The sequence below is a fragment of the Mus caroli genome, unplaced genomic scaffold (assembly GCF_978045245.1).
Source record: "Mus caroli unplaced genomic scaffold, Mus_caroli_1 scaffold_5, whole genome shotgun sequence".
NCBI lineage: Eukaryota > Metazoa > Chordata > Mammalia > Rodentia > Muridae > Mus > Mus caroli.
In genome coordinates, this window is record NW_028227260.1 from 66227791 (window position 1) to 66254413 (window position 26623).

The following is a 26623-nucleotide window of genomic DNA, read 5'->3' on the forward strand; positions in this document are numbered from 1 at the left end:
CTCTCAAGTTCTGGGATTAAAGCCTGCATCTTCATGCCTGGGTTGGGCAAGCTTTTTTTTTTCTTCTGGGAGAATACTCCAGGGCAGCAACTAGACTGACATGGCAATAATATTGGCTCAAGACTCTCATTTGTTAAAATAAAATTGGAGTCTCTTCAAAAATATGGAAGATAAAGAGATTACAAATGGGGCCTGGTCTCATAGGCAGAGGCAGGTGGATCTCTGTGAGATAGAGGCCTAATCTACTGCAGTGAGTTCCAAAATAGTGAGCTACACAATGAGATGCTGTCTTAAAAAAAAAAGATTAGGAATATGAGCTTCCCAGAGACAGGACTTGACCAGATGGTCACTGACCAACTCTGTGCCTCAAAGAGGAAAAAAATCAAATAAACATGGGTAAAGGAGATCTTTTTTTTTTTTTTTGAGGTTGAGACAAGTTTATTTCAAGAAATCAGAATTTTATACATTTATCAAAACAGAAGGCATGGTGATTGCCATGGTATAATGGCAGACACAAGTTAGACAATTAATGACTAATACTATTATTTAACAAAACTACGTGCTTTGCTGATTTCTTTTTTGAGATCTTAAGAAGCCAAAAGGCAAAGTGTCTTCATATGCATTGTTGTACAAATCTGTCAGGAGGAGCACAAGAATCAGTTCCAGATGCTTCTGTCAGATCCTTGGGGTTCTCTCTAAGAAATGCTCAGAAAGATGGAAGACCATGTCTGCTAAAGAAAAGGGGGAAATTGAAGACATGGAAATGTTATTGTGCAAACCTACACCCTTCCCCAAACAGGAAACCAAACAAACAAACAAATAAAATAAACACGTTCAAGGATCCCAGTGCACCCATGAGACCTCCTTCAGCCTTCTTGTTCTGTTCTGAATACCATCCAACGATCAAAGGCGAGCATCCTGGCTTATCCATTGTTGATGCTGCAAAGAAACTAGGAGAGATGTTGAACAACACTGCAGTGGATGACAAGCAGCCCTATGAGAAGAAGGCTGCCAAGCTGAAGGAGAAGTACGAAAAGGATATTCCTGTCTACAGAGCTAAGGGAAAACACGATGCAATGAAAAGGGGGGTGGTCAAGGCTGAAAAGAGCAAGAAAAAGAAGGAAGAGGAATATGATAAGAATTAAAAGGATGAGAAACAGGGGGAAGAGGAAGACAAGAATGAAGATGATTAAGTTGGTTCTAGAAGATTTTTCTTGTTTATAAAGCACCACTACTCACCCTTTTTAAAGAAAAAAAAAAACTGAAATGTAAGGCTGCATAGGGTTTTGTTTGTTTGTTTGTTTGTTTTAAACTGTACAGTGTCTTAACACACTAACCAATGTGTTTTTAGGTAGCCCTGTCATCATGGTATTTTCAATAGCCATTAACCTTGCCTTCTTTTGGTCTTTGTTTTTTGTTTTTTGGTTTGTTTTTTTTTTTTTCATCTTCAGTTATCTCTGGTGCAGCATATATATGAAGATAAATACTGTTCAGTTAACTGAATACCACTCTACAATTGAAAAAAAAAAACTCAGCTGTTTTGTTGAAATTCTGAATGCTTCTAAATAACTTTTTTTTCACTTTATTCTTAAGTTTGTACTTTACAAAACCTCAAGGAAGAAGTCCCCGAGGGAAAGGTATGGAGATGGGAAGGGGATGAGAAACAAGCCCGCTCATCCTGAGCATCAGGCAGATGCCAGGTCCGGGCAAGCCCAGTAGGGCCTTGCATACTGGCTGCACAAAAGTCAGCTGAGTGGCCTGAGAGTGTTTCAGCCCTGAGACTGTTGTCATTTGATAGGCAGCCTCTGGACAAGGCTTCAAAGAACATGGACTTCTGCCAGGCCAGGGGGATGGCCAGCAGCAGATAAGGCTACCCATCTAGGAGCTTCAGGATGCTTTCCCGCTCCTTCAGGGTCTTCCAGGAAAACTTCTTTGTAGGGGTGCGCTTCTTCTGCCAGGCAGCCATGATCTTTCTGAAGGCATCCATGACCTCATTGTCTGCCATGTGGACCTTAGCTCCTGCCGGCTCACCTCCTCCTTTGCCATCCTCAGCGGGTCGTTTTTCTTGGTGCAGTTGTGTGCACTGAGTGCCTTCAGCTCAGACCACTGTTTGTGCAGCTCAGCAAGGACCTCATCCTCTGAGTCCTTCGCGTGCCGGTCCTCAGACTCCAGGAGGCCCTGGGCAATCAGCTCCTCCTCGATGCGGCTCTCAAGGGACTTGGTATGTGGCACACTGAAAGGCTTGTTCTGATTGCGGGGGCGGGGGGCGGGGGGGTGCTTGCTCCATCTTCCCCTGACTCTTTCCCAGATATGTCAAGAATAGGAGAGTCCTCCATAGGGGAAAAAATATTTTCCTCCACTAGGACCTGCAGCAGGCGCTGTGTCAGAGCACCGAAGGGACACCCGTCTTTTGGCTGTTCATACTGGGCCTCAGACTTCTTCAGCAGAGCATCCACATCTTTTGTGTCCAGTTCTGTCAGTGGTCCCTTGAGGCCTTTCTTCTTGTCAGCCACAGCTGCTGCCCGAGCCCGTCCTTCTGCTCTAGCAGATCCTCTTGGGTCCAGCTCTGGGAGTAGTGTTTGCCTAGTGGGGGAATCTTATAATGTTCAGCTTCATCTTCTGGGGGCTTCAGGAGTTCCTCTAGTGTTTGTACCTCCTCATTGGTGATGTCGGCACAATAGGGCTCCACAGAGGCCCAGAACCTGTTGAGAGCATCATTCTTGGGGATCCAAGGCACGTCGATTGGGTCACCAGTAAATTCATATTCCTGGATCTTGGGTTGAACGTTTTTGGATTTGGGTTGTCCTGGGCCAGGGACTGGCCATGTCCTGTCTTCCCTTCCAGTTTCTGCTTCTTGGGCTTCCCATGGTTGGGGGGAGCACCAAGTTCATGGTCTCGACCTAGCTTCAGGAATCATTGGTCCCCTTTCTTATCCTGCCAGTCAGTGAGGATCTGGGTTTCAGCTTCTAGTACATGCAGTTGCCTGCTTGCAGAGGACAGCAGGGTCTCAAGCTCCAGCTGCAGGGTGTCCAGCTCCTCAATACCAATGCTATTGTCCTCAGAGTGGGCCAGTACTGCCGTGTAGTGGAGACAGACCTTCAGGTGGTCCACAGACTTGAAGTCATGAAACTGCAGTGGGCACTCCTTCAGCTCGCTCATGGCCCAGGAGGTGGGACCCTCCCTGGAATATTCTGAGGATTAAGAGGTGATGCTCATCAAGTGCCCAGTTCAGTGCCTGGCACAGAAGTGGGCCTAAATAACTTTTTTAATTAAAAAAAAAGTTTACAAAAGACAGAGAAGAGAACTGTCACTTATAAGAACAAAAGTGTTGTCTATTTGTTTTTCTTTTTCTTTGTATTACAATTAGCATCATAAGAGAAAAGGACTGAAGCTAGGAAGAAAGCTCACTTTGGAAGTGTTTGTCCCATGTCTTAGTAGTTAGGGCTTTACTGCTGTGAACAGACATCATGACCAAGGCAACTCTTATAAAGGACATTTAGTTGGAGCTGACTTACAGGTTCAGAGGTCCAGTCCATTAGTATCCAGGCAGGCATGATGCAGGAGGAGCTGAGAGTTCTACATCTTCATCTGAAGGCTGCTAGTGAAAGACTGGCCTCCAGGCAGCTAGAATGAGGGTCTTAAAGCAGACACCCATAGTGACACACCTACTCCAACATGGCCACACCTACCCCAACAGGGCCACACCTTCTAATAGTGCCACTCCCTGCACCAAGCATATACAAACCATCACATCCCATAAACATGAGGATCTGAGTTTGATCCTCAGTATCAAACTAAATTTCAGGCACAATAGTATGATTTGTGATCTCAGCTCAGGGAATATGGAGACAGGTGGATCCCTTGGGGCTCACAGATCAGCCAGTCTATGCTAATCAGAGAGCTCCAGGGTTGTCTCCGAAATCAAGATGTATAGCACCCGAAGAACATCTGGTACTCACGTAGATGTGTACACCCATCCCACCATACATAGAAAAGAAAAATCATAAAAACTATTATACTAGCCAATTGGACCACAACTATATCTTTTCAAAATTAGTACAGAGGAAAAAACAATCTTTGGTTAATTTTTAATTAAAACAAAGTAACAAGTTTCATATGACATTTTCATTTTCATACATATTTTTTAAATCCTTTTTGCTCAATATGCTGACTCATCCCCTGCACTCTCTTGACTCATTCCACTCCAGGAATCCTCTTTCAGCTTTCAGGGTATTATTACCCATTTGGGGGGGGGAGTATTTTGCCTGAATGTATGTGTACCACATACATTTCTGCTGTCCAAGGAGGTCAGAAGAGGGTATCTAATCCCCTCAAGCTGGAGTTAAAGATGTTTGTAAAACATCTCAGTTTAAGAATGTGAGTGCTGGGCGGGTGAGATGGCTCAGTGGGTAAGAGCACCCGACTGCTCTTCCGAAGGTCCAGAGTTCAAATCCCAGCAACCACATGGTGGCTCACAACCATCCTTAACAAGATCTGGCGCCCTCTTCTGGAGTGTCTGAAGACAGCTACAGTGTACTTACATATAATAAATAAATAAATCTTAAAAAAAAAAAAGAATGTGAGTGCTTAGAACGAAACCCAGACCCACTGTAAGAACAATGCATGCTGTGAGCCATTTCCCAGCAAACCTGCCCATTATTATTTTTTTTAATTTGGTGTTATTTTTTGTTTTGTTTTTAAAGGCAAGGTTTCTCTCTGTAGCCATGGCTGTCCTGGAACTTGCTGTGTACCAGGTTGGCCTCAAACTCAGAGATCCACCTGCCTCTGCCACTCCTCAGCAATGTGTAGCCCAGGCTGGCCTCAAATGCGTAATGAACCTCCTCCTCCTCCTTAAGCAAATCCTACCAGTGTGTCCCACCACAATCAGTTCTTTTTATTTACTGATAATAAATGATACGGAATTTTAAAAAGATTTTATTTTATGTATACAAGTACACTGTAGCTATCCTCAGACACACCAGGAGAGGGCATCCGATCCCATGGATCCCATGTGAGCTACCATGGTTGGTGGCTGGGAATTGAACTCAGAACCTCTAGAAGAGCAACCAGTGCTCATAACCACTGAGCCATCTCTCCATCCCCTCAGAAATTTATTTAAGCCAACACTTTGATATTAATATGATTTATCATTTATTTTTCTATTTTTTCTTTTATTGAAAATAGATTTTTGCCTCATGTAATATATCCTGATTACTGTTTCCCCTTCTTCTATTCATCCCAGTCCTCATTTCCTGTACCATCCAGATCTTCTCCTTGTCTGTCTCTCATTAGAAAGCAGTCTTCTAAAGGATAATGATAAAATAAAATACAATAAGATAAAACAAAGAATTGAACAAAAGAAACAAATAGAAGAAAAGAGCCCAAGAGAAGGCACAAGAAATAGAGACTAACCCATTCACACAATCAGGAATGCCATCAGAACAGTTAACTGGAAACCATGATATATATATATATATATATATATATATATATATATATATATATATATATATATTTACACAGAGGACCTGGTGCAGACCCATGAGGGCCCTTACATGCTGCCTCAGTCTGCAAATTCATATATCCTTTGATTATATTTATTTAGAAGGCCTTGATTTTTTTTTATGTCCTCCATCTACTCTGGCTCTTACACACTTTCTGCCTTCTCTTCTGCAGGGTTCCCTGAGCCCTGAGGGGAATGATCTGCTGTAGACATCCTGTTTAGGACTAGGTGTTCTAACATCTCACTCTCTGCATTATGTTTGGCTGTGGGTCTTTGCATTTGTTCCTATCTGTTGCAGGAGGAAGCTTCTCTGTTGATGACTGAGTAAGGCACTAATCTATGAGTACAACAGAATGTCACTAGGAGTCATTTTATTGCTCCTTTTTTTAGAACAGTAGTAGTACTTGGTCTTACCCTAACTCCTGGAGCTATCTAGTCCCATGTTCTTGAACACCCAAAGTAATTATTGATTACTCCCATAATATTTGTGCCACCATTGCTGTAGTGGCTATTCTCAGTTGCCAAGTTGACTATATCTGGAATGAACTACAGTCCAGAAAATGAGAACACACCTGTGACCCAGATCTTGAGGTGGGAATGACTCACACTCTTAATCTGGATCAACACACACCTTTAATTCAGATCTTGAGGCATGCCTTTAATCTGGGCCACACCTTCTTCTGGAGGCCTATATAAGGACCATGGAAGAAGGAAGGGTTTATTCCTTCTTTGCCTGTTTGTACTTACTTTGCCAGCATATCTGTTGGAGCCTACTTATACAGGATTCCTGCTTATACAGAAAACCGGTTGAAACACTCAGCTTCATGGGACTGAGCAACTAGTAGTTTCTTGGACTTTCCATCCACAGCTGCCCATTGTTGGGTTAGTTGGACTGCAGCCTGTAAATCATTCCAATAAATTCCCTTCACACACACACACACACACACACACACACACACACATTCATTCCATAGTTCTGTGGCTCTAGAAAGCCCTGGCTAATACAAGACACCATTGCCAATCAAAAGGTTTTTTGGGTTGGTGTTTACATTTTTCTTTTGGAAGTGTGCAGAGAACCTTCCTCTACCAAAAACTCTAGAACACAGACCATAGAACATGCACTCACTGCAGTGGCTCAACTTCTCCATGGTCAGTAATTTGTGTAGATGTTGTATTCAGCAATAGGGCCTTGCTGACAGCTTGTGGAAAGCAACCTGTGGACTTGGTAGCAGCCTGGATTGTTTGAAGATTACAATGGGACACCCCATTGGCCAGCAACTCAATTAGATGTATGTGATCCTCCCTGTCCCCAGGAATTGTTATGCCTCAATCAAGAGACCACCAAGGAACACAACTCTGATGCAAGCACATGAGAGTCTTTATTCAAGTTTGGACTTGAATCACAAACCTTCCTGATGCAACAAGTTAGGAAAGTTACACCCATGTCTAGGGACCTAGGGTTTATATAGGGAAAAAATTAGAAGCAGGGACTTCCAAGCCTTGGCATTACATGATTGGGTATGTGAGTAAAGGAATGTTGGCCTTTAAACTGATTGGTGCATAACATATGTTCAAACAAGGAGAGACCACACATCTAAAAGGGGCATCTTGACCTAGGAACAACTCATGTTTTCTTAACTCATCCTATTATTGTGACCAGATTATCCTGTTAGTGTAAGCTGACCACAGCTGGTATGTCTATTTTCAACTGCTGAAAACACTTTGTGGTCTCTTTCTCTAGGGGCCCAAGGGTGGGGGCCATGTCACTCTGTGGACAAGTAACTTAAAATGGAGTTTGGAGAGCAAGATGGAGTTTGTCCTGCTATTTTGACCTCTTCAGTATCATAATTAGCCCACAAGGGCAAAGGGAACAGAGACAATGGATGGAGGAGGGATGGTGGTCAAAAGTCCAGTGAGTACATAAGAAAAGTGACACCTGGATCAGGAAGAATAACTTTTCTGGGGGTGATTCAAGGCTTATATAATTTGGGGGTGGTGGTCAGAATATTCAGGATGGACAGAATATTCAGGATTGTTTGAAGGCCTATGATACTCAAATGCATACAGAAGGATTTCAGGAATTTCAGGTGCTAGCTCAACAGGTTCTTTTGAGGAGAAAGTAAGTTGAACATGTAATCTTAACCAAGGCTATGTGATATTCTGCAGATAGAGATGTGTGGGATTTTTGAACTCCCCAGACAAGGTCAGAGAAGAGAAGCTCCGCCAATGAAAGTAGTCCTCCATTATACACCAAGTTCAAAATGTTATCCTGTCAGTGGTAGACTTCAACCTTAATTAGCAGGAGTTTCCCATAGATTTACCCCAATTCTGGCACTTGAAGCTTCTTGTGGTGGCAAAAGATGGCTTGGTCTCCCCCATTATTTGATGATTTTATTTAGATCACTTTCATATATGTTTGTATTTTAGGAAGCTTCTACTGTAATAGGTTTCCATACTACCCTTCCAATGTCCCTTAATTTTAGTGGTCTCTACCCGTGTTCACTCCCTAATTTTTCTCTCCCCTCCCCACTTGATCTTCCTATTTCATCCCCCATCCATTTTAGCTATTTCCCTTTCTTAGAGAGATTTGTCATCTCTAACCCCTTGCTCTACACCTAACTTCTGTGGTTCTACAGACAGTATTTGGTTATCATTGACTTGACAGCTAATATCCACATATAAGCAATAACATACCATATTTGTTATTCTGGGGCTGGGTTACCTCACTCAGGATATTATTTTCTAGTTATGTCCATTTACCTGTGAACTTCATGATTTTATTTCTTTTAAAGGCTGAAATAATATTCAATTTTGTAAATATTCCACATTTTCCTTATCCATTCTTTTGTTGTGGGACATTGTTAAGGCCTGGGTAATGCCTGCCTGTCTAGCCAGCCATCTTATGCTGTTACTAATGTTATAAGAAAACTTTCTCCTGTGCAATTACTAGGAAATAGGAAATTTTCTTATGCCCACGTTGGTTGCATATTTTGTTATGCAGGTCAGTTAGAACTGCTCTGTATAGGTAGCTACAATAAGCTTGGACCCAAACCAACCACCCAACAGCACTTCCTGCACCTGTGTATGAGCTTTTATGGTTTTTGCCTTTATAAACTGCCCTTGGGATGGACCTCAACATAAGAAAACATCTATACCAATATAAGAAGCCATCTGAAGTAAAATTTCCATTTTGACTAGAGGTTGAGAAAACTTTTAAGTTCTGAAGACCTCCCTGGAAATTAACATCTTACTTGGCAGAAAGAGTTATATATGTGGGCAAATGAAATCTTGGTTGGCAAGTTAAGATATGAATGTTAGGCAAGGTAAGTTCCCTGCCACAGTTGAAACTCTCAACTAGTGGGAACAGGATAAGTGTACAACAAAGACATGTTCCTAAAGTCTTCTATCCCTAAATCCTGATTGGTGAAATAACTTGGCACAGATGTTTGTGGATTTCAGGCTTAAAAGCTCTGTAGGATTCTGGCTCATAGTCAGTCACAGTCAGCTCCTGATTCTGGTCTGCGGTCCAGGAGAGAATGCTCGATAAACTATCCCTGTGTGACTGAGATTGGTGTACGTGTGGTTTGTGGAGCAACTCCTGGACCCCAACAGACATCTAGGCTGTTTCTAATTTCTGGTTAATTTGAGTAGAACCACAATGAACATGTTTGATCAAATGTTTGTGGTGGTATAGGTGGATCTTGAAGTAGTTCAAATCCCATCTTTCAGAGGAAACAACACAGTGATTTCCTTAGTGGCTGTACAAGTTTGTACTTTCACCAGCAATGAATGAATATTCCTCTCACTCCACATCCTTGGTAGCATAAACTGTCACTGGTTATATTGATCTTTGACATTCTGGGAGTAAGATGAAATCTTAAAGTAGTTTTGATTTACATTTCCCTTATGTCTAAAGGTATTGACCATTTCTTTAAGTATCACTCTGTCATTTGAGTTTCTTGTTTTGGGAATTCTCTGTTTAGACCTGTACCCTATTTTTTAAATAGGTTATTTGTTTTATTGATGTCTAGGGTTTTTAGTTATTTTTATTTTACTTTATTTTTTTAAGTATATTTTGGATATTAGTCCTCTGTCAGATGTGGAGTTGGTAAAAATCTTTTACCATTCTATAGGCTGCCACTTTGTTCAAATGATGGTGTGATGGCTATTCCCAATTGCTAACTTGGCGGCTATATCTGGAATAAACTACAATCCAGAAATGGAGGGCAAACCTGTGACCCAGATTTTGAGGCTAGAAGACACATGTGTTTTTGGTTTTGTTGTTGTTGTTTATTAGGTATTTTCTTCATTTACATTTCAAATGCTATCCCAAAAGTCCCCCATACCCTCCCCCCCACTCCCCCACCCACCCACTCCCACTTCTTGTCCCTGGCGTTCCCCTGTACTGAGGCATATAAAGTTTGCAAGACCAAGGGGCCTCTCTTCCCAGTGATGGCCGTCTAGGCCGTCTTCTGCTACATATGCAGCTAGAGACATAAGCTCCGGGGGTACTGGTTAGTTCATATTGTTGTTCCACCTATAGGATTGCAGACCCCTTTAGCTCCTTGGTTACTTTCTCTAGCTCCTCCATTGGGGGCCATGTGTTCCATCCAATAGCTGACTGTGAGCATCCACTTCTGTGTTTGCCAGGCACTGGCATAGCTTCACAAGAGACAGCTATATCATGATCCTTTCAGCAAAATCTTGCTGGCGTATGCAATGGTGTCAGCGTTTGGAGGCTGATTATGGGATGGATCCCCGGGTGTGGCAGTCTCTAGATGGTCCATCCTTTCATCTCAGCTCCAAACTTTGTCTCTGTAACTCCTTCCATGGGTGTTTTGCTCCCAACTCTAAGAAGGGGCCAAGTGTCCCCACTTTGGTCTTTGTTCTTCTTGAGTTTCATGTGTTTTGCAAATGACACATGTGCTTTTAACCAAGATCTTGAGGCACACCTTTAATCTGGGCCAAATCTTCTACAAGAGGCCTGCATAAGGACACTGGAAGAAGAAAGGCTCACTCTTCTCTGCTTGCTTGCACTTACTTGCCAGAACATCTGTTGGAGCCTACTTCTTCAGGATTCCAGCTTATATAGAAGACCAGCTGAAACACCCAGCCTCATGGTTCTGAGCAACTACTAGTTTCTTGAACTTCACAGTTATAGCTGCCTATTTTTGGATTAGTTGGCCTGAAGCCTGTAAGTCATTCATATATATATATATATTGGAGCTCCTGAAACATCTCCACCCACCTCACTAAGTTCTCATTGGTTGGTCACTACCATGCCAGACCCATGCTTCAAATCCTCCCAGCCTTTGTGATGCACAGCTGGCAAACCCATGGTTTGCCTCTGTACCTTTCTCTCTTGAACCCAGTTGAAACGCTGTGTGAAGGAAAACACAACACAAACTTAGTTCAGAAATGACAGTAACAGCCGGGCATGGTGGTACACACCCTTTAATCACAGCACTCGGGAGGCAGAGGCAGGTGGATTTCTGAGTTTGAGGCCAGCCTGATCTACAGAGTGAGTTCCAGGACAGCCAGCGCTATACAGAGAAACCCTGTCTTGAAAAAAACAAAACAAAACAAAACAAAAACCAAAAACCAAAAAACAAAACAAAACAAAAAAAGACAGTAACTCAATTGCTGGGTGCAGCAACTAAAATTCTAATCTTGTAAGCCTTATTAAATCTAAATCCTTTGGTGGCAAATCCTGACAGATCTATCACTGATACTGGGAGACACTCATAGCTACATCTTGTCCTCACACTATCCCTGTCCAAAAGGACCTAATTCTCTCCTGCTTCCTCTCTTCCTCCGTCCAACCAGGAAGTCCCTCCTACTCTCCCAGTGATTGGTTCCTTTATTCATTAGGGGATTGGTTCACAAGAAGTCATCTGAGTATGCTCCTTGTCTGCAACCCTTCCCAGGAGAGTGGAATTAGCACCAAAATACAAACAGCACCAGGCCCATCCACAACACTTCCATCTTCTGATATCTTCTCTAATTTCTCCTTCAATGTCTTAAAGTTTTTAAGTTTACAAGACTTTCACTTGTTTGGTAGAGTTACCCCAAATAGTTTATATCATTTGAGGCTATTGTGAAGTATGTTGTTTCCCTGGTTTCTTTCTTGGTTCATTTGTCATTTGTATATAATAGGAATACTAATTTTTCTGATTTAATTTTATATCTGACTACTTTGTGGAAAGTATTTATGAGCTGTAGGTGTTTCCTAGTGGAATTTTTAGGGTAACTATGTATACTATCATATCATCTACAAATAAAGATACTTTGACTTCTTTTCCTATTCGTATCCCTTTGATCTCTTGCAGTTGTCTTAATTCTCTAGCTAAGACTTTAAGTATTGTGTAAGTTTGAATTATCCTGGTCTACTTGGCGAGTTCCAGACGAGCCTCGTCTACATAGTGAGCTCCACGCTATTCAAGAATGTAAAGAGACTCTGACTCAAACAAACAAACAAACAGACAAACAATTAAAAGAAAAGGGAAGAAAAAGGGAGTTCTGGGAGATGGCTCAGATAGTCAGACCCCCTGAACCCATGTGTGGCTGTGTTCAACTGTAACCCTAGCACTAGGGGGAAGGAAACAGGTGGATACTTGCTAGAAACCTGAAATAGTGAGTTCTATCTTCAGTGAGAAGGCTCCTCTCAATACATAAGGTGGCAAGTGAAAGAAAAGGACAGCCACCTTCAACCTCTGGTCTCTCTCTCTCTCTCTCTCTGTCTCTCTTTCATCTCTCTCTTACACACACAAGATGCACATGTACAGATGCATGTATACAAATACATACACACAAAATAAAGAAATGGCAAAAATTTAAAAATACAAACAAAGCAATAGTACATTTTATATGCATATTTCCAAATAAATATATTCAGAATCAACTTGAAAGGATACAAATCAATCCAATAATGGTGGCTACTTTCAGAAGGGGAACAAAGAAGACCATGGTAGAAGATATTAAATAGAGAGAACTGGATTTAACTTTATTTGTAATATTGAAACTCTTAGGAAGAGTTTACTTTCATATTATTTTGAACACTATACAACATGGACATGCATCAAAAACATCACACAGTATCCCATAAATATGTACAACTTTTACATGTTGATGATTTTAAAAAGAAGCAATGACTTCAGACTGACAACTATAATTTGATTTATAATTAGATATATCTAAAAAATAAGTGCCTGTGAGCCCTGGAAACATATATAAAAGGAGTCAACGAAACCAACATGGAAGATCACACTTCCAACTAGTTAATTTTTATGTGTCTTCATTTCTCCACCTCTAAGATAGGTTTAATTATTAATACATTTCAATGAAACCCCCTATTTTGTACAACTAATATATATTAATCAGAAGTTTATCTACTTAACAGGGCCATTATATAAGTTATATAATAAGAATTCCAACTTATTAAAGGGAGAAAAAGTAGTGTTCGGGTTAACGTAAGCTGTTACAATTTTGTTTCTCAATATCAAACAGCATCCTGGTTTTCATGCACCAAGCTCTTGTGAGGTAGTCAGCATGAGTCAGCCTCCTGGGTCTTACCGGTTCTGGGACACTGAGCAGATCAAGTTTCTAAGACTACAAGACTGAAAGTCTAAATTGGACCAAGGATGAAAGCACCAGGGCAATGCCAGCCAACAGGGTCTGCTGATAGCCAGCTAGCTATCATTCTTAGTGATGCCACACCTCTGCCATTCCTAATCCAGTCATGCTATCATGAGGTGAAGGGAGGTCTATGCAGAAGGAATATAAAGAGTAGAAAGAAGGTAGTGGTGTGGGGAATTATGATTTCAATATTTTATTTCACCTTTTTGTATTTTGCAATTTTTCTTTAATGATCATATACTACTTTAATGTTTGAAAATGTGCTTAAATATCAAGGTGAAGAAAAACTAGAGGACAGACACTTGAAGGGGACCAGGGTAGAGAAAAAGGTTTCTGAGCCTATAGTCTGAGTGAGGGCGCGATATCAGGGAGTTAGGGGCATAGGCAGAGGAATGTTCTCTCCAAACCGAACTCCCTTTCCCAGTGTACTAAGGACACGAAGTGGTGTACTGGCCAGCCATCACATTTGCGTAGGTTGTGACTGCAATGGGAAACTATTTGCTGGAGAAGTCCGTGCCACTGTGTTGAACTGCATCATTGACTGGCTGTTCAACCTGAGCACTTGAGCACTCACCTTTCATCACCATTATCAGATATTCGCTAGTCACCTTCCAAGGTGCCTGACTATATGCTATACTGCCTGAGGAAGAGGCTGCAGCAGAGACAACGGTGGCAGTGGCGCAGAGGCAGCTTGTAAGAAGAGAAGAAACTTAAGAGAGGAAAAAAAATAGAACGAAAATGCAAAATCACTGTGGGCAGAGTGAGGTGGCCAAGGAAGGCTTAGATTTAGAACTTGAAAGGTCAAGAGACAGTCTTATTCTCTTACCCGGCAATTCAGAAAGCAGGTGGTACTCCTGCTGAGCCCAGAAGGAGTTTGGGAGGGCTGAGTAAAGGTTAGGGGTTGGGACAGTAGAGCTCGGAAGCATAAGCCCTTTGGGAACCACCTACCAGAGGCAGATTCCTCAAGATCCTCACTGTATCCTCCGCAGCCTTCTTCCCCAGCCCTCCTCAGTCACTTTAATTTCAGCTGAATGTTTGTTCCTTGGGCCTAGTCACCTATACTTTACGAGGAAGCTTTCCAAAGCAGATAACTCCCACTGTCAGTTGTCCCATCAAGACCACCCTCAGCCGCTGCTCGGCTCCCTATTCTGCTCTCAGCCTGCACACTTGCTTCCTCAAAGCTCCCTAACCGCCCGCGGATTCGCGCATCTTTAAGGAGGGGCTAAAGAACTCCTTAGGGAGCTGGGTTTTCTTTGTTTGTTTGTTTGTTTGGTTGGTTGGTTAGTTGGTTGGTTGGTTTCAGAGTGTGGCGCTTAATCCGACATTTTGCTCCTGAAGATCCGGAAATGGAATCGTTCAGTCCCAGTCTCTCAGTTTTGAAGAGTTCTGAGGGTTCCTAAAGCTAGTAGTCCTTCAGAAGTAAGAGCAACAGCCTGTGCTCACAACCGTGCAAAATTAAAATAGTCACTTGTAGTGTTTCGAAAATAACTCCCCCGGGGGGCGGGGAGAGCACATCGACTTGGGCGACACATTCTGGGCGGAGGGTGGCGGGCGACTGGCCCGTGGGCGTAGCGCGCAGCTGCAGGACCCACGCCCCGCCCCCGCACGCTCGCCAAGGGAGGCGGCACCCGGGGCGCTGACCCGCTGCTGTCGCTGGCCTGGAGTCTCCGGGCCGCCCTGGTCTCCTTCAGTCAAGTGGAGGATGCCGGTGCGCCACCCGGAGACCACGGGAGACTGAGTGGAGACGGGGTCTTTGCGGGCCGAAGCCTAGACCGCGGGAGGCTGAGCCTTGGCCTGAAGTGGACTCTGAGGCCGCCGGAACCGGGTGCCGCGCGGGAACCATTGGCCACACGAGCAAGCGAGCGCTTAGAAGGTTTCCGCAGGCCAGGCGTCCGAGCTTCCCGTGTGTGCAGTAGGGGATTAGGGACGTGGCACCATGAGGAGCCGCAGTAACTCGGGAGTCCGCCTGGACGGCTATGCTCGACTGGTGCATCAGACCATCCTGTGCCATCAGGTAAGTGTAGGTAAGGGTGAAGTGTGAGCGCCGGACACTGACTCTGGGTGAACCCTGAACGCATTTGTCTCTGGAGAGACATTAAAGGATCCCGAAGGAAAGTTGCATGTTGAACCTGGAGTAAAATCAAAGTGTGGCATGGAGAACCACAACCCCCACCCCCACCCCTCTGCAGTGATTCCAGAGTGATGGTTTCTGAGCTCAGACAGAATGCCACCCCCTCCCCCCAACTCCCCACCCTCCCAACTATGGCAGGATTCCAGGAACAGAGTTTCAAAAAATGATAACACTTTTTTATTGCCCTCACCCCAGGTTTGGGCCATCTACTCCACCCCACTCCCCCAAAGATGTATGAGAACATAGAGCATCCTAAGAGACCTTAGACTACTGTGAAGGTCAAGGCACTTTGTACATACTTTTAAACAGTTTTGCTCAGTGGCTCAGGCTGGCCTTGAACTTGGGATTTTCCTGCCATAGCCTTCACAGTTTGGACAACAGACCACAAGCCAGTGGGGTTTTTTTTTGTTTGCTTCCTAAGTCGTTGTTGTTTTATTTCTTCCGTTGTTAGAGAGGATTTTACCTTGTAGCCCATGCTGACCTCAAACTCCCCATCCTCGGGCTTCATCTCCCCATTGCTGGGGTAACAGGTATGCACCACTGCACCTGGTTTTTTATGTGCTCTTTGGAGTTGTTGGTTTTTGAAACCAAGTCTGTCTTTGTAGCCCACGATGGCCTGAAACTCACTATGTAGCTGGCCTCGAAGGAGTGTCAGTCTGGAGAATTATAGGCTATAAGGCACTGCACCTGGCTGTATATATTTCAAGATTTTTTTTCCTACCCCTTTACTTCAGATTTTTCGTTGCTAGTTGAATTTAACTTTTATATTTATTTTTCTTTTAAAATGCACTTAGTGGCATCCTTAGTACTACATTTGATAAAACCCCTAATAATGCCTTTATTTTAATAATACCTATGTTTTGGACTTGTAAGCTTTCAGACAGCTCTTTCCTTATTCTTAAGATAGCGCATGGAAATAGAACAAACTTTCTCATCTCATATAAATATGTTCTGCAATGTTGATTAGCAGCAGTAGCAGCACACTGACTAGTCCATACTACTTTATTATATATATATATATATATATATATATATATATATATATATATATTGTTGAAACTTGCCGAGAGAATAGATCCCACCCCCATCAAAAAGTGAGGTAATAGATGTATTAACTTGATTGTCATATCACAGTACATTCATGTATGTATCAAATCGTCATGTTGTATACAGTAAATATGTACAACTTTTATTGTCAGTTATAACTCAGTAAAGCTGGGGGATAGTATCTACCTGCAACTGGTTAAAAGAGAAGAAAGGTCGAAAATTTGAGAATGGGGAAGTAGGAGAAAGACTAAAGTTTCTAAGTAATATATTCCCTAGATTTTGTTCCCTTTACATTCTGAGGTTAGTTGCCTGTCCTCTCTCTCTTAATTGATCTTGCAGAATCCAGTGACAGGCTTGCTTCCAGCCAGCTATGATCAAAAAGATGCCTGGGTCCGAGATAATGTGTACAGTATCCTGGCTGTGTGGGGTTTGGGCCTGGCATATCGCAAAAATGCTGACCGTGATGAGGACAAGGCAAAGGCCTATGAACTGGAGCAGGTAATCAAAACAAAACTATACAGAGATGTGGGGCTCTGTGTGGGTGTAATGGGGGAGCAGGAATTGAAGGAAAATAGCCCTTGTGCCACCTTGCTCAAATTGCATTCCATAAGGTTTTCCTACTATTGTATCTGCAGTGGGTTTGGTTTGGTCTGATCTGGTCTGCTCTGGTTTGGTTATTGTGGTGGAAACTTGAAAACTATAGATTCAGGGAAGAGGGCTCAGAATGTTCATTACTTTACTTTTGAAAATCCTACTTGGATATATTTCCCAAGATTAATAATTCTCTAAGTGTATTTTCAGGTTCTACCATTTTATTTTCATTGCAAGGAATATGTGGGAGCAAATGTGTACTTCTCTCTCTCTCTCTCTCTCTCTCTCTCTCTCTCTCTCTCTCTCTCTCTCTCTCTCTTTCTCTCTCCCTCTCCCCAATGTGTACTATTTTATCTCCCCCCTCTCTCTCTTTTGAAAATAATTGTGGTATCTGTATGAGTGGACCTGACAGATCAACAGGTTTTCTTCATTAGACAAAAATAATGACTTCATTGATCTTTATAAATATGACCACAATTTTAGAGAGCCTGTTGCCTGGGGTCAAATTGAGGTCAGAGTCAGCAGATGACTTTAAGCCAACTTTTAAGGTACCTTACCCTCAATAAATTAGTATCCTTTATAGAACTTCTGAACAGAAAGGAACTACTTCATCTTAAGTATTTAAAAGGCAATATTTTGGCATCATTTGAATTACACAAGACCTTTAATGATAAAGTACTATGCTAGTTGTAAGTATAAGTAGATCCTTTTCCATTAGTGAGAAGGAGCCTTACCACAGCAGCTGTTTCTCCTATCGTCTTCCTTGAACTTAAGAAATCTGAGCTCCACTTCTGATTTACAAATCAGGTTATTGGGATCTGGTTATTTTTAAAAGCAGCAATACATTCAGAAGTTGTTCTTGGGAGTGGGACAAGTCTCACTGTGTTATCTTCAGTATCAGTAGCCATTTGGAATTCCTTCAAGCCATTACTGAGAGATACAAAAGAGTTTTTGCTCTAGTGAAGCAAGTACAGACTTTTATAGAAATAATGCCATAATAGAAATTTGGAAGACATAGTGTGTATTTTTTTTTTTTAAGAAAACCTCTCTAGTCCGATATCCTATCCTGAATGTTTTGCTGTTTTGATCTCAGTAGTTTGTTCCTTGTTTTGATTTGCTATACATTAATATCAGAATAACTTCAGTTATGTGCCTGATATAATTTGATCAAAAATCTTCAGTATTATAAGAATAAATCTGTTGTTCCATCATTCTGCAGAGTTGATGTCTTTCCTTATTTGACCAAGTGGAAAAAATGAGGAAAAAAGTGAATTGCCAGTTCTAAAATTTTTGTGTTCTCTTATATAATCTTTCACATAGCAGAAAAATATTTTTGATGTCACATTACTAACTTTGGAATGTTTCAGAACATTGTGGAAACAGGAATCAGCTTCAGAAAAGAAAAGCTTCTGTGGGGATTCTAACTTATATGTATTTGTTTTATGAATCAAAACAAATTGGATTATTATGTATAATGTTTTAAAAAGCTTAAGTCAGTATTAATCTAGACCAGAGATTAGAACCCCCCCCCCATTTTTGTAAAGGATCAGATAGTAAATATTTTTGGTGTATAGGTCACTTGTCTCTAATTACTCAGCTCTGGTAGGTGTAGCCAAATAAATAAATTTTAAAAAAGAAGAGAAAATGTGTAAAGATTTAGCGTGGCGATACAGTTCAATATACTTTATTTACAAAACAGTGATGGGCTGGATTTGTCCCTGACCTACATGAGTGATTCTCAACTCTGGCTGGACATTGGAATTACTTGGAAAGCTTTTCAGAGATATCCTAACTGAATGGACCTCACTTTAAAACAGTTTAAGTAAGAATTTAAAAATTATATCCATGAGCACTGGTCTTTTTCAAATTACCTAGGTGATTCTAATATAGACAGATCTAATAATGTGCTGAGATAATAACCGATGTAAAACTAGTAAGTGAACATAGATGAAGTCCAATATATCCACAGATTAAATTTCTACCTGCTGCCAACTTGCCATTACTGTGTGGATTTCCCCCAAAGCATTGTTAGTCATTTATATACCCTTTCTTCCAACTCTCATTTTTGCTTCTCTCTCATAAAATCAGAAAACCAATAAGAATAGCAGATGGAAATAAGAAATGGGTTTAACTAACTTCCTTAATCTATATTGTAATTAGAATTATACCCAAATATATATTTACATATTCCCTCCTTTCTTGATCATATAGATAAAAAACAAGTCTCAGGGCTGGAGAGATGGCTCAGTGGTTAAGAGCACTGACTGCTCTTCCAGAGGTCCTGAGTTCAAATTCCAGCAACCACATGGGGCTCACAACCATCTGTAATGAGATCTGATGTCCTCTTCTGGTTCATCTGAAGACAGCTCCAGTGTACTTATTTATAATAATATATAAAAGAATCTTTAGGCCAGAGCAAGCAGGGCCAACTGGAGCAAGTGGGGTCGACCGGAATGAGTGGGGTTGACTGGAGTGAGCAGAGGTCCTAAAAAAATTCAATTCCCAGCAATCACATGAAGGCTCACAACCATCTGTTCAGCTACAGTGTACACATATACATAAAATAAATAAATCTTAAAAGGAAAACAAGTCTTATAGCTATAAAAATAATCACTCAGGCAGATCACCATCTCTCTGGCTGCCCCCACTTCTGCTTCTTAGTTTCTTCTCTTTGTATTGTCTCTCATCTGTTTTTCATGGGTTTTCCATTACCTTTTTAGGAATGATTTCCAACTCCCTTCCTTTAGCTCTGACCTCAGTTGAGATCCAAATGCCTGTTTTTATGTCTCTTTTTACTAGTTTTCCCTGTGTATCCTGTGGTTCTTCAAACTCTGTGTGCCTGAGAGCCCACCTTTCCAAGTAAAACACAATACAACACTGTACGAAACAGTAGTAACTTGCCACTGTTTCTCTTAACAGTGTTCTTAATTTACAGTCACCCTCACAGAGTATTACTTGGAAATTTTTCTCATAGCATGGTCTGTGGAACACAAAGATGACTTAAGATCTTCTAGACTGTAAAACAGAAAGATTTGTAGAGAATTGGGGAAGCTGTTCTATGCTGTGATGTTCTAAAACATACTCCCTACTCATGCCAGGTGTGCATGAGATGTACACATATACATATAATCAAAACATTCATACATATGGAATGAAAAATGAGTCTTTAAAAAATAAAGTGAATTTTTAAAGAAGAAGATGCCATCAAGGCTAGAGGGCATATACTAGCGGAGCCTTAGAGCCTGGGGAGTGAGCTAACTTGCCCCTTTTCTCTAGGTGGATTCTCAACTATTAGATGGTTGGCTCATTTTTAGGTAAAAGTGCCTTAGAGTTTTAATATTAGTATTTAAATTCAAGGAATCATAAAGCATGGCTTTTGATTTAACTTTTAGCTGCAGTCTGTTTTGTGTACCTATAAAGTAAATGCCATGCAAGTAGAGCCCAGGATAGGGTTACTAGTTCTCAAAAGGTCATGTACTGACCGAAGCTGCTGAATAAGTGTTCTTGTATCTCGGTATGTTTATAACCGTCTGGTTTCCATTTATTTTTGCAGAGTGTAGTGAAGTTAATGAGGGGACTGCTGCACTGCATGATCAGACAGGTACGGCACTGGTAACAACTTCTGATAAAACATAACATCTTAATGATGCTTATAGTCTTTCATTCAGATTCCCAAATTGTAGTCTCTAATTTTAGAAGGTTCAGAACTCTGGGATGGGCATGGTACACAGACCCTGTTACAGCTAGAATTATTTCCTTTCAGTCTTTTTCCTCCCCTTATGAATGATTTTTCTCAAAAAATAATCATTATCCTATTTGCAGATATGTGCACTAGATAAAGCATGATACAGGTTTTTTTTTTTAAATCTTATCTGAAACTTTTAGGTCTGCATCCGTTCTAGAACTAATACATTTTCAGAGTTTTAAAAAGATAAGCACACTGCACGTTATATAATTTCTTATGTCTTCAGTAGATAGAGAAAATCCTCTAAGGAGCTGAAGTGGTTTGCAACTCCGTAAGAAGAAGAACAATAACAACCAACCAGACCCCTCCCCAGAGCTCTAAGGGACTAAAGCACCAACCAAATAGGGACCCATGGCTCCAGCCGCATATGCAGCAGAGGATGGCCTTGTCAGGCATCAATGGGAGGAGAGGCCCTTGGTCCTGTGGAAACTCGATGCACTAGTGTAGGGGGATGCCAGGGCAGTGAGGTGGGAGTCGGTGGGTGGTTGGGGGAGCACCTTCATAGAAGCAAGGGGGGATAAAATAGGGGGCTTCTGGAGGGGAAACTGGGAAAGAGGATAACATTTGAAATGTAAATAAATAAAATATCCAATTAAAAATTAAATAAAGCTGTGTACCACCACAAAAAAGGAAAATACTCTGAAATTAAAAAAACAAACAAACTCTCTCTAGGGAAACATTCCTTACACACTAAATGGGATAAGGCCTATAAAGAACCAGATGTTGATATGAATTTAGCGTTTACACCAATTGAGTTTTGATACAAAATTTATGTGGAAAAAATCATTCAAAGTATTCTCAATTTTAAGATTGGGACAAAGGAATCTTGAATTTCAAATAACTGGTCTTCCTTGTGTGTAGCTAAACATCCTTTTATATGTGAATTGAAAATTTGCAGTTCCTTACTGGTGAATTACCTGCTAGAGCTTTGCCTCTTTGTAGGTTGTCTGTTTCTTGCCTACTGACTTCTTGTATATTATGGATGTTAATCATTTGTACATTACAAATATGTTTACAGTCTACCATTTACATTTTACATTTATGGCATTTTTCCACACAAAAGTATTTTACTAAGAAACCTATATTCTGAGATCTTAAAACATATTGAACCTGAGTTAATTAGATCAAAGTAGAAAGGAACAGATCTCAACTTCTAAACTTCATGATTTTTAAATGAATATGAAGTTATTTATTGTATGTATCTCTTTACTAGTCTCACATATATCACTTTGTCTTTATACTTTATTTATATTATAGATAGTTATGCTTTGTCCTGTTAAATAGATATAGTCACAAATTTCATGAACCATATTTAAGATTATCATACATCAGAGACATAAGTAATCATATCTACATATCAGGAACTAGGTCAGAAACGTTGCCTGTTATCTAAGGTTTCCTGTTATCTAAGGTCTGGATTTCTGCTGTGTGTGTGTGTGTGTGTGTGTGTGTGTGTGTGTGTGTGTTAGGAATTGGACCCAGGGCCTTATGCATCCTCATATTACATTACCATTGAGGTATATCCCCAGCTCCCAATGAGCCTCTTCTAATTAGTTTTCTATAATACCATTTTTTTGTGACTCTATATGGCTCTCATTAACTCTTTTTATGGCATCTTCAAAATTTAACTTCTTGGAGTTAGAGAGATGACTTAATGGTTCAGAGCACATATTGCTCTTGCAGAAGACCTGAGTTTGGTTCCTAATACCCACTTGTGTTAGGTGGCTTACAACTCTTAGAACTTCAGCTCCAAAGAGTTGAATGCCCTCTTCTGGCCTCTGGGGGTACCCACACCCACAAACAACTATGCACAGGTACATTAATAAAAATGCCCTCATCTGTCAATTTATCTACACATTCCTACTTTAAATTCAAGAACAAATGTATAGCACTGCGTTTTCTCACTAAACTGTTCTTACACATTTGAGCTTCCAGTTTCTCTACAATATGACAAAGTAACCATTTGAAAAGCATAGAAAAGAGGCAATGAACAAGAAATAGGTGGGTTTAAAAAAAACTATTTCTTATTTTTTATTAAAAATGCTAGATTTCCCCAGTGTAGGAAAAAAGCAGGTAATAGTATATTTCCCATATTCACAATTTCCTGAAGGCAGAGTGTAGTGATGTGTGTATGTCAGCGCCCTACAGATGTATAGCATATAGGTTGATTTTTCTGACTGGCCATTTTATACTGTTTCCTTGTCAGGTGGATAAAGTAGAGTCCTTCAAGTACAGTCAGAGTACTAAAGATAGCCTCCATGCCAAGTACAACACCAAAACTTGTGCCACTGTGGTAGGTGATGACCAGTGGGGACACCTGCAGTTGGATGCTACTTCTGTGTACCTGCTCTTCCTAGCACAAATGACTGCCTCAGGTCAGTACAAGAAGAGAATAACTGCATGCTCATAAGTTTGGATCATCTCTGGTTCATCTACTTTCTCTGTAGGGATTGACTAGGAAATAAAGTATCTGTTTAGGGTACTCCATGAAGCAAATTGCAAGTAACAATAGTTTGTAAGTTTGCTACAGCTAGATAACTTTTTTGAGGTATAGGCAATATCTTATTTTATTGAGAAGCAAATTTGCAGTACTAATTAATACTCTTTTGAAATGGGAACCCAGAAAAGTGGGCTAGGTTTTTAGCTAGTTTTTTTTTTTATTATTTATTAATTCTCAGATGCCAGGAGATGGGAAGGAAGGGTAAAGTTTTTTTTTTTTTTAATTTTCATATTCTACACCAGTAAGCCTGTGGTCACTGTGGCTACAGAACCACCCAGTTTATATAGTCTTTATTAGTATGATCTGAATCTAAATGTGAATGTTTCATTATTAAGTAGTATTCTAATTTAAGTAGTTTTGTGATAATAGTTAGATGCCTGATATGTAAAAGAAAATTTAAAGAAATATATAGTAGCTCACATCTGTCTGTATCCTAGCACTTGGGAGGCAGATATAGGCCAGCCCTAGTTTACATACTAACTTCTAGGTCATTCAAAACGACAGAAAGTGATGCTTTATAGATGTAAAATCGGAGGTGGAAACACTTCTATTGTATGGAGTTCCTAAACTTAATAAGAACATTTCCAGATCATTCAGAGTAAGTTAATGTATTTACAATACTATGTTTTCTGTGGTGTTGGGGTTTCAAAGAAGGGAATCATGCATGCCAAACAATCACTCTACCACTAAGCTAAAATCTTAACCCTTTACATTTTTTGAGAGAGGATCTCACTAAATTGTCCAGGCCAGAGAGTTCCTTGATATTAAAGGAACCAAATCTCTCTCTCAAAATCAATCTCTCTCTCTCTCTCTCTCTCTCTCTCTCTCTCTCTGTCTCTCTCTCTCTCTTTCTGCCTCTCTGCAAATAAATGTTTGGTGATAAACTCCTTAACTTTTTTCTTTTTACACCCTAGAGTTTGAATAAGCTTTCTGCGAAATTATGAGTTGACCATCCAATTAATCTCCTTTTGGAGGAGAAATTTCTTCCACAATAAATTTAATTTTGTTTTATTTCTTTAAGTAGAATGGTAGTTATAATTTCACTTTGAATAATATTTTTATTCCAACTCTGAAAGCTGTTTACCATTTTTAATTTTTAAATTTAAAAAATTGGGGTGGGTGGTATTTTGAGACAGGGTTTCTCTGTGTAGTTCTGGTTGCCTTGGAACTCACTTTGTAGACCACGCTGGCTTCAAACTCAGAGATCTCCCTGCCTCTGCTTCCCGAGTACTGGGGATTAGAGGCATGCGCCACCACTGCCTGGCTCCCTTGGGTATTCGATGGCTAGTGTTTTTAAGCTCCCAAGTATTCTGGCCAGATAGAGTTGTAAAGTAAGTATGAAGTTGCCACCTTCACCTAGATTTTTATTTTCTTTCTTTAAAGCAGGCACTGACTAAATATCCCTGACTGTTTTTAAATATGATTCCTCAAAATGGAAGCAAAGATAGATTAAAACATTTCATGAGGACTTCTATAGCATGCTAAATATTTTAGAATTATATTCTGCAACCAGTAGAGATGTTTGATGTAGATAATCAAGGGATGGTTCATTCTAGTAGCAGGAAGATAGGTTGCATGAGATAGATTAGATGAAGAACAAAATTAAGGTAGAAGACTAGTAAAGAAGCCAGTGAAATACTTTAGCAATAAATAATACAAATTTTGTATAATGCATTTGGATTGAAGTTGAAAAGCAACATTGTGGTGAAAAGAATATAATAAAATTTCTTCATAGAGAACTAGCAATCGCTTGAATGTTTTTGAATACTTAGTGAAGATAGATTTAGGCAGAAATTGGATGAAATTTATAGAATAGTAGCATGAAGAGCTCCAGCAAAACAGCCAAAGATGCTGAAAATTTAAGAACAAACCAATGCTTTTAAATTGTTCATTGGATATTGTTCAAAAGGATTTGCAGTAAGTAGAGAAGCACTCAAAAAACCCGTAATTATTAAGAACATCAAGGGACCTGGCCTCAGCTTAACCCCCTATCCCAACTCAGGATAATAGAAGCACTATTCTGGGGTATATAGACAGAACACAGGCTTCTTCTCTCCTAAGCTCTAGTTTAGTGGTTCTCAACCTTCCTTTAACTTCTTTTTTTTTAAGATTCATTCATTCATTCATTCATTCTATATAAGTACACTGTAGCTATCTTCAGACAGTCCAGAAGAGGGCATCAGATCTTGTTACAGATGGTTGTGAGCCAACATGTGGTTGCTGGGATTTGAACTCAGGACCTTTGGAAGAGCAGTCAGTGCTCTTAACCACTGAGCCATCTCTCCAGCCCTACCACTGAGCCATCTCTCCAGCCCTGGTTCTCAACCTTCCTAATGCTGAGATCCTTTAATACAGTTCCTTATGTGGGAGTGACTCACAACCATAAACTAGTTTTTATGGCTACTTCATTTTGCGAGTGTTATGAATCATAATGTAAACATCTGTGTTTTTAAATGGCCTTTGGGAGTCATGATCCCCATGTTGAGAATCACTTCTCTAGTTTAAGGTTCCTGAATGTCCCTCAGAAAACAAGCTGGCATCATTTATCACTCTTCCAAGCTCTGTATTGCAAGCCCTAGTCCAGGCAAGTACAGCTTTAGGATCCCCCATATCCCCAGACACTTAGGAAATAGAATCTCCCTTAGAGCAGAGTGAGACCACTATGTCATCTACTTCTTGACTGAGGCAAACATCCTACACTGGAATATGCAAGCTGGGAAGATCAGAAGCTACGACTCTGTCCAGAGCTTAGTGTCTAAAACAGGAATGCCATTCCAAAAGAAATGGGCTGCAGCACTGGCATGGATATTCTCATGGAAGGTAGCAACACACTGTAAAAACAAAGCTCCTTAACTCTTCTGAAGAAAATTGCCTTTACAAATGAAGTGTGAGAAAATTAGATACCAATTTTGGTTCTTAGTAATTATGATGTAGGGCCGGAGAGGTGGCTACTCTTCTAGAGGATCTGGGCTTGATTCTCGACATCTACGTGATGGCTCACAACCATTTGTAACTCTAGTTCCAGGGGATTCCATATCCCTTCTGGCCTCTGCAGGCATTGCACATACATGGTACACAGATATCATACAGGAAAAACACCCACACACATCAAAGGAGGTCTTAGTAAAAACACATCTAAATAATTAAGATGAAGTTAATTGTTCAGTAACAGCAAGAAACTAAGAAAAAGATTAGCTAGAAATTTGAACAAATCCAAAGAAAGCTGAGGAGTCCTTCTAAGTGTAAGAACAAGTATCAAAGACTTGACTCAAAGATTGTACCAGAAAAAAAAAAAAAAAAGATTGTACCAGAAAGGACCTGAGTCTAATTGTTTAAAACGATAGAGAAATTTATTTTTGAGGATTCGACAAAATCATTAAACAATCAGTTGAAACCAGGGGTTGGGCCTTAGCTTCATACAAGCAGAGACAGGCATCTACTAGATCTTGGAAAGAATTTGTTTGTTTGTTT

At 40.5% G+C, this 26623-nt stretch overlaps 1 protein-coding gene and 1 pseudogene across 2 annotated transcripts in view; one reads left to right on the top strand and one right to left on the bottom strand.

Annotated features, from left to right (window-relative positions):
- Positions 1-1870: 1870 nt before the first annotated feature.
- Positions 1871-3159, bottom strand: LOC110287471 (transcriptional adapter 3 pseudogene; annotated as a pseudogene).
- An 11591-nt stretch (positions 3160-14750) lies between these two features.
- Positions 14751-26623, top strand: part of Phka1 (phosphorylase kinase regulatory subunit alpha 1) — a 113343-nt gene continuing 101470 nt past the window's right edge. For both annotated transcript variants that reach the window (XM_021152821.3, XM_021152825.3), the window contains exons 1-4: positions 14751-15152; positions 16656-16814; positions 20461-20508; positions 22859-23027. In XM_021152821.3, the coding sequence (XP_021008480.1) occupies positions 15075-15152; positions 16656-16814; positions 20461-20508; positions 22859-23027 (454 nt within the window). In that variant the 5' untranslated portion in view covers positions 14751-15074. The remainder of the gene's footprint in view (positions 15153-16655; positions 16815-20460; positions 20509-22858; positions 23028-26623) is intronic.